We start from the raw sequence: 14,555 nt of genomic DNA, 5'->3' as shown, positions 1-14,555 counted from the left end.
AAGATGCAGTTTCTATGCTATATCTTAGACTAGCCTGAGCAGGCCAGCATCCTTTCACAGCAAGGTTTGCGTCATGTATACATCCCAATGACCATAATTTAAAATGTCAGTTAATGCTGTGTTGTTTTAGAATTTAATTCTAAGTTAACACGTCTAATAAAGTTGGAAAAATGCAAATTGCAAGTTGTTTTCTCATTTAGCAATTTAGCAAGTAAGAAAAAATACCACTTGCGAAAAAATGCAAGTAGAAAATCTGGTTAAATTCGAACCCTGAAATAGGGATACTACAGACAAATAATGGGGAAATGAGATTGTCAATATACTAACTGTAGACAGGTGATGGGAAAGATGTGGTCCATATAGACAGTAATAAGACAATGTGGTTAATTAGTGGTCCCTATAGACAGTAATAGGACAGTGTGGTTAGTGGGCCCGATAGACAGTAATAGGACAGTGTGGTTATTGGTCCCTATAGACAGTAATAGGACAGTGTGGTTAGTGGGCCCGATAGACAGTAATAGGACAGTGTGGTTATTGGTCCCTATAGACACTAATAGGACAGTGTGGTTAGTGGTCCCTATAGACAGTAATAGGACAGTGTCGTTAATTAGTGGTCCCGATAGACAGTAATAGGACAGTGTGGTTAGTGGTCCCTATATACAGTAATAGGACAATGTGGTTAATTAGTGGTCCCTATAGACAGTAATAGGACAGTGTGGTTAGTGGTCCCTATAGACAGTAATAGGACAATGTGGTTAGTGGTCCCTATAAACAGTAATAAGACAATGTGGTTAATTAGTGGTCCCTATAGACAGTAATAGGACAGTGTGGTTAGTGGGCCCTATAGACAGTAATAGGGCAGGGTGGTTAGTGGTCCCTATAGACAGTAATAGGACAATGTGGTTAGTGGTACCTATAAACAGTAATAAGACAATGTGGTTAATTAGTGGTCCCTATAGACAGTAATAGGACAGAGTGGTTAGTGGTCCCTATAGACAGTAATATGGCAGTGTGGTTAGTGGTCCCTATAGACAGTAATATGACAGTGTGGTTAGTGGGCCCTATAGACAGTAATATGACAGTGTGGTTAGTGGTCCCTATAGACAGTAATAGGACAGTGTGATTAGTGGTCCCTATAGACAGTATTAGGACAGTGTGGTTATAGGTAATGAAAAAGAAGCATGAGGCAGAGCACTATAGACAGGTAATGAGGGAGACCAGTGGCGGCTCCATCTCAATCACATACACTGTGCTGACCATGTTAGAATTCTACCCAGCTGAGTGTGACTGCTGCTCCTTTGAAATAGGATCTGTAGTATCTACTGTCCATTGATCCAAAAGACAAACAGGCAGGAGAGATTTGTATACACAGTGAAATTATACTTTCAGTACTGGTAGTGGGACAGAGGAATCTGTATATATACATATCTGTCAATATTGACCATAGCTGGTCAAACAATTACAAACAACCAATACAGAGTAATTTACACACCTGGGATAATACCATAGGTTTATCTTACCATCAATACAATGTAATTACCGGGGTAGTAGCTAAACATAAACTACGGTTCTCCAATATGTCAGATTTATTCTTCCTTGGTTTAAACATAGGACACACCAAACACCCAAACTACCAGCAGCAACTCAAACAATAAATGGCAGATACATATAGCTACCAATAACTCAAACCACTGACAAAAACCACCAACAACCACTGACAACAACCACCAACAACCATCAACAACTCAGACAAACTTTGACAGCAACAAAGAAGGGTGGTCACTATAGTCAGCTTATTGTAAAGTGGTCTTATCACAAAGGTGCTTGCTTTAGACAGGTGATTGAACTGGGGAGGTCACCATGGACAGGATCTGGATCGAAGGGATAGGAAGGACAGGAGTGGTCTGTTTGGATAATGTGCAAAGGAAGGGAAGAATTGGAGTTGTCACAACAGACAAGTTATAGGAAAGAGGATTCCGATTGGTCATTTTAGACAAATGTTAAAACTAGGAAATGTCTGTAAGACTTGAATGCCCCCTTCACCATGTGAAACTAGTTTCAGTGCTTAATGTTTGACAGGACGGGATATAGGATAGGACAGGACGGGACGGACATGGGCAACACTATATGCCCCCCCCCCATTTTATGTTGGGGGTGACAGAACTGAAACCCACATGGGTGGAGTCATGATCATGTAGGCTATAAACCTGTCAACCAATTGCAACCAACCAACCAGGTTTTCATTAGCCTTAAGAGATATAGTTGCAGAAAACTGGGGAAGGACAAGAGTGGTCACAATAGACAGGTGCTACACTACCTTGTTCCTCTGTCTTGATTTGGTCTGGCCCCGGGCCGTTGCTGGTGGGGATTGGAGGGAGAGGTGAAGACATCTCCCGCTGTATAATCTGTTGCACATTGTTGGCTGCTTGGTGTGACTCTGCCTGCTGTAGGAACTGGATGATCAGCTGGACAGGTGTCGGATCTGTGTGGGTAGTAGAAGGATACAGATATGAAGCCCCTCAAAATGAGACAATCTACACGTATAGATCAAATCACTTTTTAAATCTCTTGCTAACTTAGCTTTTATTCACTTGATGATTTGTTTTGTTGCCAATTTTTGAGATGCACTGTCTGTAAAATTAAAGTCACTCAGAAACAATATCTTTCTATATATGTGCTGAACATTATATTTCAAAATGAATAGGCTTGTAATTAATGAAAATAGATGAAAACATTCATCACTATCAATTAAATGCATATCATATATTTAGTATAACGGAGTTTCACTGCACTGGATTTAAATGGCATTAAATAATTGATCAGGTTCATTTTTTATTTAATATATAAGTATTACATTAAATTGAAACATTATAAAACGATCATGATAAATCATTGCATGAAATCATGTAATACACATGTATATAGTATTAACTAAAAAGATAATTTTATTGTACATGTACTGTACTAAACAAGACATTTTGATCACAAGATTTCTGACCTTTACCTACACTGGATCCTTGTAAATTGAGGTGTACACATACCTGTACTGTAATTGATACACGTTTAAATGCCATGTGTGCCGATTTAACATTGATTTACAGCTTCAATAACATTGATCATCTGATAAGGTGACCTGCTAATTAATGAATCGCTTAAAACAAAAGAATTTTAATTATATCTGTAAGTCGATCTCGTTAGTGCTGCTTCAGGGATCATGACTTCACATGTAACACATATGTGTCAGACAGATTACACACATGGGTACCACACGCTCCACCAATACACACACAAGTATTATACACTTCTTAGTGCGAATCCCATGGTCAGCAGATCTAGATACCATTTAAATGTACAAACATTTTGTATACAAGCTAGGCCCCTGTAGTCTGGTGTCAAATATCATCTAATGTATATGTAAAGTATGACAGGGACATATTGTACTTAATGGTTAACGTTCACAAACAGAGACCTGATAAAAGTAAACTAATAAGAAAAGTTACCCGCTAAATTGCCCGTCATATAATGAACTGGCAAACATGCTGATATTGACAATGGCATTGGAACCTCAGTTTTGTACTTTAAAAATCAATACAAATTACCTTTGTGCCGTTTTTCCCACTAAATTTTCTCTAATTTTTGCACTTACAGTTTAATGAAGATCTAGAAGTAAATGAAGTCTTCAGCCCAGTCCTAAACATTGTTTTCAATATATAATTTGAACAGTGAGTCCAATTGCATATATATACTAAGAAATGTAGTACCAGCTTGTACATGAAGGTTCAAGAAATGGACAGATCTCAAACCGGACAATCATGATCATGAGTCCTGTCCCAAAAAGCACAGCACACAATATTTAAAACTCTGGTTCAGCTATATTATATCCCCTGAAGTGCACATCAGAGCCAATAACGAGGTACAGGGATGTACATAATGACCAGACCATATGATGACCAATGGTTGGTTTTTATATACAATTATGTCTCTTAAGAAATTGATCTTAATTTTGCAGACTTCCTACCTGGATTTTCGAGCTGTAGATGATTTTCCAGCAGTTTGTCATTCAGGAGAAACTCAAACCAGGAAATAACAGGTAGAGTTGTGATTCCTGGTCCGAAATTTCCTCGAGGCAAAGCTTCTGTCATGTTGCTGGTTGATTGACAATGTCTTTTTACCTATTTCATCTGACCTGTTCACAAGATCATTAATCCAAGTGAAACAAACCTATTGTCGCCACTTCATTGTATGATGCATTGAATCTCTATTATCCAGAATGAAAAACATTCAATGTCTTTTAGATTTCCTTTATATCACTAATGTTCTTTGATGTATTTTCCCATAATCCCAGCTAGTGTCTGCAGTTACTCACAAGTACAGAGGATCATACACACAACCATCCAAGATCTGCAAAAAAAATATATGAAACACTTACTAGAAAGAAATACATATATCATTATCTACATTGGTATCAGGTAATTTCACCTTAAATCCTGTTCGCTCCGGTTGTTTCCCCCCTAAAAATATTTTTAGGGTGAAATTTGTTTAGTCCTGTTTGGCTAGTATAGTCTTATTTGAAGTTTTTCTAGGTCTCTCTTAGCATTTTTTGTTATAAAACATGTTACATTTGTACGTGGTCGATCAGATCTGCAAATACAATTCAGCCTGGAATTTTTCAACAAAACATTTGCTCGTGAAAACCACAGACTTGGATCTAATTCTGTGGTGAAACATGAAAATTTTAATACTTAAAAACATTTCAACTGATATTCATAACTTTAAAATTAGGACGAAACAACCTTGTGAGAACTGGATTTAGGGCGATACAACCGGGATCCTCCTCATTAGGAGTCCATCATTTTGACCGAAATCTACCAATCTCCCTAAAAACTCCCCCATTCAAGTCCAAACACACACAAACTCAAAATCTACATCCCGTTGTCAAATGAATACCTACAGTTACTGCAGGGTGTGTGTAAATAATGATCATACCAAGTGCGTCTGAATCATTAAATTTACGCTTTTTGGAGATATTTTGATACATAAAAAGGGAAATGTAATTAAATTGAGCAAAGCAATTTGCCGTCCCATTTCAAGCAATTGGAAATGTGGAATGGGGAGATCTCCCTCATTGAAGGTTTCAGAGGTTGACATACATCGTAAATAATTTTAGGTTAATTGTTGTCATATAATACGACATCATAAACATTTTAGGTTGGTGTCATTAAATACATGTACATAATTTAAAATAAGTTTGAGGTTGTTGTCAGACACAATCATAAACATTTTTAGGTTGCTGTCAAACGATACAACATCATAAACACGTTAGGTTGTTGTCATATGAGCAGGCGGTACATTATCAGATACATTTTAGGTTGTTGTCATATTTACATTTTAGGTTGGTGTCAAACAATTTAACATCACAAAAATGTTAGGCTGTTGTTCTACGATATAATATCATTTACATTTTAGGTTGTTTCCCTACGATTTAACATATTCAACAGTTTCACTTAATACATATACATTGTAGTGGATTATCTATTGAATTAAAGATCTGTATATATTTTTAGCATTTCACAGACGAAACAAGTATTTACATCAAGAACCAACATATCTATTGATTGAATCAGGGATTTGTAGTGTTTTGAATGTTATGGAAAAATATCAGAAATTCATCAAAATATAACTACAGTAAACCTCCCCCCACCCCCTCCAAAACGCACACAATTTTCTGAACTCACTAGCCATGCCGCAAGAACATTGCGTTATTGACAGCTTTGTAAGTTCCAACAATTGAACCTGCTATTAGCTTACACCATTTCAAACAATGAAAGGACAATAAAATTTTACAAATCTAAAACTGTTTTATCGGCACAGTCGTCTTGACAGACAAATATTCTTATGTCTACTTACCGACTTACTGTTTGGTACGCACCGGTGATTTCCGGAAGTAGAACTTGCTTTGACCCATGCGCAACAGTAGGTAATTCCCAAACAATATGGCTGACACTAAAACCGGAAGAAGTGTTTCCAAGTTAAATATTTCTGAATTTCTCAAGATAGAGGTATAAGAGTGATTCTACAACTCATTTGTCTCGACATTTGATTTAAATTCATCATTTTTCTTCAGGCATACATATTTGTGTTAGAATCTACCGCATAAAAAATGATTCCGGTTTATCCTGATACACAGGTTCTGGATCCAGTGCTTCTTATCATGATTCTATTTTACTCTTCTATCTATCTATATATGTTATACTCCACAGAGACCAAAATGGCTTTAATACTTATGCTCATGATTATATTCTACTGTAAGGAACCAGGTAGCCAGAATTTCCTCTGGCTCCAACACTAGATTTGAGACATTCAGACAGATATTATAATGTCTGGTGTTTAGGCATATGAAGTTAGATGTCTGTCTTGTGTCATGAGCCTCCAAATTAATTATAACCAGACATCTTTTTTGTCAGAATGCCTCAAGTCTGCTGTTGGACCATGAGGAAAACTCGGTCTAGGGACCAGGCTATATAATTAGCAGTCAATGGCATGGAATCATAAAAAAATAACATATATATACACGTGGTTGGTGGGGAAAAAAATGGACAGGACATGCCTCTATAATATTTATAATGATGTCTCACTCTTTATCTTTCCAGTACTCAAGATGCATGATATGTGATGGATTTTATGGCTCCAACTTTGGCCAGCCTGTGTGTAGCACCTGCCATCTCTTCTTGTTCACATCAGACATCAATTCAGAAGATGGAGATCAGGAAGTTTACAACGAGGTCAGAATTCGAAAGTCCCAATTCCATTATTAATTCTCATAAATGATTATTGAAACAGTTTGGTAAATTAGACTACATTATAGTGTTTTAGTTAATAATCAATAATTTAAGTTAAAAATATAGCTATTCCCTTGTAATTTGACTGGTCTTTAACCTAAAAAAAATAGTACATGGATTTATGGTGAAATATATAGTTCATAATTTTTGAGAAATGTTACAACAGGACTACCCAGTTTAGACCTTCTATCACTGCCTCTGGCAGATATCATCCATAAATTATTGATTCAGAAGTTTTGCAATATATTTTTTAGCTAACTTCCTCTTCTTGATAAGATATTGAGAAAAAATATGAAAAATTATAAACACATTGAAAAATCATTTGAAAAATGTATAAATTCCTTCATTATTGCCAATCAGCATTGTACATTGAAAAAGCCCTTATCATTGCATTGTAAATATGTGTTGTGTCCATGTTTAGGAATGGCAAATATATAGGCATGGATTGATTAGTAATGGGATATATCTTTTGTGTTAATTGTTATAAAAAGTTGAGTATTTCAACACATTACTATTCATAAAATAATAGAGTTAATCATAATCTAATCATTTGTTTTGTTTTATAATCAACAGAAAGATGATTCAGATGCTGATTCAGGGAATGAGGAACCTGGAGCAGCATTTGATTTCTACACAAACGGAAGTCAGGATCCACAGGAGACGAGGAGAGTCAAGTCTGGTGTCACTCATAAAATGGACAAACTCACTGAGCGAATCTCTTCACTAACAATGCCAAGAGAGAAAGACCTGGTACCTGAAGGTTTAGTGGATTCCATGCCCCCAGAAGGTCTGGCTAATAAACTTGATCAAATCTGTTCTTGATTTTAACTGTAAAATCACATAATCAGTCATGAGATAGACATTTTCATTTTAATTTACATGGAATTTTAATCCTGGTAGGATTTATTCAAACCTATTCAGTAATGGTTAAATATATTTGGTTTTTTTTGTGGTACTTAAGATGTCATTCATTAAAATTCAATTCACAAAATAAATGTTTTACACAAATAGTGATTTACATTACATGTACTGTAATATTTATGCATGTAAATGGGTATAGAAATGGGAAAAAAGAAACCAGATGGATGCAAAGGTTTTTGTGAACTTTTTATAAGTTGGCTATCCACTATGAAAGCATCTATGAATCTTAAATAATACATAGAATATAGAATAGGAAAGTTTGAAAACAAAACGAGTCTTGAGTTTGACTTGGAAATTCCGCTTGACAAAAGCCTCGTTAGAAAGAAAAAAATTCAAGTCATTATTTTCTTTAAAGAAATTCTTTTAAGAACAAAGTCTCATATTTATAATTTGTTTACACAAGCAGTCAATGTTGATTGAAAATCAGAGCTGAATAGAAAATTGAAAGTGAAAGATTTTTGATTTATAACCAGTTGGTTGATGAAATATGAAAATGCCCTTTACATTGCTATTTTTGACTCTGTGGTATCTTCAGTTTTTGCCACTGGATGAAACAACATTGCATAGAACATATTTAATCATGTAGCATGACAGTTTTAATAATATAGAATCTGTAACTGTAACACTTTGCGAACTGTCTATATCATTGTGAAAAAGAGACAGCAAAATCAGCCTTTTTGAAAATTCCCATATGTTTACCATATTTGTCTGAACCAATTTCTATCTGTCTTTCAGTGTTGTTAGTAGTATTTAAATACCTAGACGATATTTCCCTGTGGACAGCAGGACGGGTGTGTTCAAGATGGAGACAAATCTTGGAAGGGGAGACAACCGACTCCCAATGGAAAGAATTTTGCAAACTGCGTTGGCCGCTGTTTTACCCACAGTACAGAGTGAAGACATGGAAAACAATTTATACAAAGTTGTAAGTGTTGTATTTAATATATGTTGAATAATATCAACATGTACTGTGTCATGTCTGCATATATAAAAAGGTAAAATAAATAATATTTGATTAATATTATTTTTGCCTTGGTTATTAATACTGGTTTCTTGGATAATGGATAGATATTTACTTTTCACAAGTCTGTCTAAAGTAATTGGTTCTTATATTGCTATACACGAAAAACCTGCCAAAATGATTGCTTACTTGCATAATCCTGTTGTCCCTTGATGGAGCATAGGCCACTAACGACATTCCTCCACCTTGTTTTGTTTTTTTGCTAGCCTCCAGATCATGCCACTTGTACCCTTCTTTCTCCATCCCCAAAAATGATTGGTTGAAACAAATTTTCAGATCCTGCTTTTCATTAACAGTGAAAAACGAGTCCATGGACATTGCCTAAATATGACTCAAATCGTATAAAAAGTGTGCTATAATGATGTCAGAACAATATTTTTGTCTGACTTTTTTGTTTACTCATACTTCTGTCAGTTCACATTGTAATATATAAGATATCTATTAGATGGTTTAATTCAATTAACTTGAAAGTAATATCCAATATTAGAACAGTGTTACTTTTTAACCAAATTCTTTCTTTTCCGTTCATTTTCAGACTGGAGAGTTCGCCTTGTAAATACTGTTTAGAGAGCATGATGTTACAGGTAACACAGTTATCTCCCTTGCATTCAAAAATGATATCAAAATGAATTATGAACTTGATAGAAAATTCATTTGATTAGTTAAGTATTAGTTTCAATAAATATAAATACATGTAATACAGACTACAAAGTCATAATCTGATTGTTTCTTTATATCTTAATGCATCATTATTTGAAATTGCAGCTTCATACAACAGAAGCAAAATTTTACAAAAGTGGTTTACCTCTTCATTTCAGTAATTCTAGATCTACCTGTTCCTTATAACATAAGTTTATTTCTTTGATTCATTCATTTATAAGACAGTAATAACGTAATGGTGATGATGAATGCCGTAAATGACTGACCAGTAAAATTGTGTCATATTAACATTTCCAAATGTATTTTCCAGAGTACACCACCGATAGAGGAGAACTCCTGGCGACATCGCCGACTGAGGAGTGAACTGAAGACTCTAAAGTCAGACCCTCCAGAGGGGATCAAAGCTACTCCTCTAGACCGACACTGCTGTCACTGGCAGGCCTCCATCACTGGTCCCCAAGGGAGTCCTTACGAGGGAGGTCTATTCTTGTTGTACCTACAGATACCACAAAGGTAGGACAACAAAACCTTTCATACTTATTGTTTGTAATGACTTAGGAGAAATTTTGTGTTTTGTTCGCATTTTGTCCCTTTGTATTTTGTCCCATTTTATTTCAAATTTCTTATATACTGTAAATAACACGTGAAACATTGGCTGGTTGATAAAATGATATCCACTATGAAAGCCAAATAGATTTTTAACTCAAATCTGTCCATCAATAGTTTATTTATAAAGGGCTGCAAGTCCTTCATTTGTCGTACTAATTAAGTATGTCACCAGTAACAGTATGTGGTATAGATGAGGTTATTTAAAAAGAAGGGATCTAATATTTTTGGGAGGACGAAGGTTTACACAAATATATCATCCAGTGACTTTGAATGACTTGTTCTATAAAGAAGATGTAAGATATTATTTTTATTGCTGGCACCATATTTCAATAATGATAAAAAAATTTATATTACAGTTACCCAATGAGACCTCCTAAAGTACGGTTCATTACAAAGATATTTCATCCGAACATCAGTCGCCATGGTGACGTGGGCTTGGACTCAATACATCATAACTGGAGTTTAGCTCTGACAATTTCCAAAGTGTTGATCAGTATTCAGTCATTACTAACGGACCCTTATTGTCACGTTTGTATGGAACCAACGGTTGGGCATCTGTACGCAGGAAACAGGAATGAATTCAATCGGATAGCACGCTTATGGACATGGAAATATGCCATGCACGACTTCCTCATGCCGATGAACATTGATCTGAATGGTGTATAGGGTGAAGTGTTTACCCCTGTCAATCAGGATTCATGTTCCTGTATGGAAAAAAATGTGAACTGAACATGTGTAAGATCAAGAAGATTTTAATGGAATACTTCTGCCAAATTAAATGTTCATTTTGTATAGGAAACAAATTTAGCCCTCTGCAGTTTGGAAAATTGAAGGAAAATGGATGATATTCAGATAATTCTTTTTAAAACTTCTGATAAATTAAAGGTACTTAGCATTGCAGATTCCAGAAGGTGTTTTTAGACCACTGGTACTAGCCTCATCTGTCAATACACCCATAATATAACTATTGGTATATTGAAAGACAAGGCTAGTACCTGTGTCTGGACCCCTTGTAAACCCTGCTAGGTCCACTATTTGACACAAATGTTTGTGGCCATGGTCAACAATATGGTCAATAGTATACAATATTGTTTTGTAACAATTAATACTAAACTTAACAGATGTGTTCTTAAATAATTAACACATAATGAAGAGATACATTTTGTATTTGAAATACTGGAATAGCATCAAATCCAGCTGAATATGAAGGGGAAAACAACTCAAGAATTCATATTTAAAGTAAGGGAAATAGTTCTGATATAGCTTTACCAGCTGAAGCTCTGGAACATGTTTCAGAAACAATGTGCAATATTTTGTTGAATCTCTATGATAAACACTTAATTTTAAAAATGATGTTTTGTCCTTACATTAAGCTAAAAATACAGGTGATGTATGTAGTTTGATTTGTAAGCTAAATAAATATATAATGTATGTTATACAATTTCTGTGTATTCTGTTCTGTTATGTTCTCAAGTCTGCAGGGCACATAGGCTTGTTTATTAGAAAGCCAGGTTTCTCTGAACTTTGACCATAGTCTAATAAGTTATATTGGTGATTATTATGGTTATATTGGTGATTATTATTGGTGGTTATGAAGCACAACCAGGGTATATGTACCATATACTAGTCATAGAAATGTTTACACATAAACACTCACTGGTTGTGCTTGATGAAACATTTCTAAACTTCATACTTACCATAACCAACCTGAAGAAAAACGTTTAGAAATTGCCTAATCAGTTTGATAATTGATTCAAATTTTCAAAAAAATCCTTTTCAATGAAAAAATGTACAAACATTTTTTTTTCATTGTCTTTAGATTTTTTCGTTAACATCTTAAGTATGCTGATATATGATTAAATTAAAAATTTCATGAAAGATTCCGTCATAAAATTTGCCAGTAACGGTAAGTAAATCATGCTTTAAATAATTGGAAAGTAAAAGAACCCTTGATTCGACAATAAATAACAAAACTCAAATATCATTTATACTCTCTCTTTATTACCGTTACAAAGCAAGCTTATGAACGAATGCAAGTATTTTACATCAAATACTTTAAATATTAAATATAAATTACATTGTATTTGGAACAAATACAATGCTAGGAAAGTCAAGTCCAACATTTTCGGACTAGTCTGAAATGTGCATTATTTTAAACTGAATTTTTAACGCAAGTGATATTGTCATAAAAAAATGGCTTAATTTGCCAGTAACGGTAAGTAAATCATGCTTTAAATAATTGGAAAGTGAAAGACCAGGCATGATACATTTTGAATCACCTGTTGATCATGTTTGTTTGTTTACCTGACTATTTGCCAGTTGATACATTACATACCATTACATACTCATTTCCCATAATTCATGATAGTGAGGTAATTTTATTCTTGCCCTGGTATTGGCAAAAAATTAAATCACTTTAAAAATCATAACGTCTATGTACAAAGGGTTCAACACTCTTAAAACTCACTTTTCAGAAGTTGCTGTCTTGTGAGAATTCTTGTTAAGTTTTCTGTGTAATTGTTTCTAGGCTTGTGTATTGGTTACCTATATATCCTGATAGATCGTCCTTCCTTTGCTTCAACATTCACATAGTTATTAGCAAAATATTCAATTCCTCATGTTACAGACTCAAGATTTTGCAAACAATTTTTAAATTACGTTTCATGGTTACATTTAAATTTGAACACTCATCTTGATTATTTTTTTTTACAATAGGTAGCTAGTAAGAAAATTAATGTTTGAGAAATTTCTAACTAGGTTTTCAGTTTATAAAAGTGATTTTCATTCAGATCATTGAATTGTCCTAACCATGTCTATCTAATAATATCACTATACCCCATTTGTACAGTCTGACCTATTCAATTTGAACCCCAGAATTGATCTAAAAATTAGCTTTTGCTATATTCCTCTTACTATTACAGTAAACTTTCATATCATACTCCTAGTTTCTTCTGCGACCTTGCTTAGCACGAACATATTTCAGGGTCTCCTTTTCCATACTGTTTCTATATAAGTTGCCATCGATATAAACCCTATCGCCTTTGTAACACCAAAATTTTGCAGGATAAATGGTGGCAGTACCTATAACAAATTTTAATGAACTACCAAATTCATTTCAAACTAAAATCTATTGATAAAAAATGCACTTTTTCTTTTTTTAATTTTAAATTTAATGAAACATATTCAAAGATTATGCTGAGAAAACCGGAGTAAAAGTTAAATAATTTTTCAATAAAAATTGTCAGACAATTTATGAATGATAGAAAAATAATTAAACTAAACATTTCAGATTATGTCATAATTTTCATATGATACTCTTGCAATTATAAACCAAAGCATTTCTCATGGGGAAAGTATAAAGAAATTGTCCAGCTATATTTGCTATTTTAATTACATTAATGTTGAAAGTGATATAAAGAACGATATAGACTGTACATCAGGCTGTTGGTCATTTTATATTACTTATGTAATAAATTATCGAATGATGATGTCATGTATTGTGCTGTCTATTGCAAATATAATAGTATGTTTATGTACAAATACGTATGTGCATGGAGAAGTATATTGAGTGAATACACATAGGATGTTCTATTATTTTTACTCATGAAAATAAACAAAAGGTGTGTCACTCCGGAGGCATATGGTCGGGGTTGAATAGAGGGATGTAGTAAAATTTTACAGACTACTGAAATGTTTTTAACCTTCTTCAGTGAAAAGAATCCCTAGACCTAGGGAACGAAATGTGTTTAAAACAAAACAAAGTAGATTCCTTGTGGCAGAGCCATATAGTCAAATTAGGAGTAAATCTATAAAGGACTTATTTTTCAATATGGTTGAAAGTATTAGTGTCAATTAAGCAATAATATCCCTGGACCAAAGGGGACTTAATAAAAATAATGTTGTATATATGAATTGTGTGACCCAAAGGGAGCAGATGTTCTGCTGGGCTCAATAGGGGAGGTACAGATACAAATTTAAAAGACTATTCCTATAGTATGGATGGAAGGAAGGTAACCTAATTTGGTATACAATATCCATGGTCAAGGGGACTCAACGTTGTATTACACAGGATAAAGCAACATTATAGGCAGAGGAGCTTGGTTCAACATGTGTAAATGTTTAAAAGACTACTTTTAAGTACCTTTGACAGGATTTTAACCTAATTTTATGGAAAGCATATGTTGGACAAGGCGATTGGTGGAGGGGTACAGGATTGTATAGGGGTATACTTGTAACTAAATGTTATGTAATAATGTCTAGTAGGATCTGAGGTCTTATGTAGCAAAAGGGAAAATAGTTAAAGACTTTCATTTCGGTCTTTTGATATGCATGTATCATATTCGACATTGTATAAGTAATGACCTAGCGAACTATTCAGACACCTCTGCAAAGAGAAAATGAAGATTCTATGTTTTTAAAGCTGTTTAATTTATTAATTGTGTTTAGTTTCGATTCAAAATTCGTTTTATATTATCCTTAACCAAGATGGCATAGACTGAAACATG

General features: G+C 34.2%; 2 protein-coding genes across 3 annotated transcripts in view; one reads left to right on the top strand and one right to left on the bottom strand.

Moving 5' to 3' along the window:
* Positions 1–5,963, bottom strand: part of LOC110443779 (integrator complex subunit 8-like) — a 35,618-nt gene extending 29,655 nt beyond the window's left edge. For both annotated transcript variants that reach the window (XM_021488187.1, XM_021488188.1), the window contains exons 1-3: positions 5,908–5,963; positions 4,019–4,401; positions 2,318–2,482 (exon numbers count right to left, since the gene is read on the bottom strand). In XM_021488187.1, the coding sequence (XP_021343862.1) occupies positions 2,318–2,482; positions 4,019–4,142 (289 nt within the window). In that variant the 5' untranslated portion in view covers positions 4,143–4,401; positions 5,908–5,963. The remainder of the gene's footprint in view (positions 1–2,317; positions 2,483–4,018; positions 4,402–5,907) is intronic.
* A 22-nt stretch (positions 5,964–5,985) lies between these two features.
* On the top strand, positions 5,986–14,381 carry LOC110443780. Its single transcript, XM_021488189.1, has 7 exons — positions 5,986–6,059; positions 6,651–6,782; positions 7,413–7,626; positions 8,496–8,685; positions 9,317–9,365; positions 9,752–9,954; positions 10,407–14,381. The coding sequence occupies exons 1-7, from the start codon at positions 5,994–5,996 to the stop codon at positions 10,714–10,716; spliced, it is 1,164 nt and encodes a 387-aa protein (XP_021343864.1). The 5' UTR covers positions 5,986–5,993; the 3' UTR covers positions 10,717–14,381.
* The last annotated feature ends 174 nt before the right edge of the window (positions 14,382–14,555 follow it).

The sequence above is a fragment of the Mizuhopecten yessoensis genome, unplaced genomic scaffold (genome assembly GCF_002113885.1).
Source record: "Mizuhopecten yessoensis strain PY_sf001 unplaced genomic scaffold, ASM211388v2 scaffold716359, whole genome shotgun sequence".
In the NCBI taxonomy this organism is placed as follows: domain Eukaryota; kingdom Metazoa; phylum Mollusca; class Bivalvia; order Pectinida; family Pectinidae; genus Mizuhopecten; species Mizuhopecten yessoensis.
The sequence above is the reverse complement of the archived record's forward strand: the minus strand, read 5'-3'. Positions and strand labels throughout refer to the sequence as shown.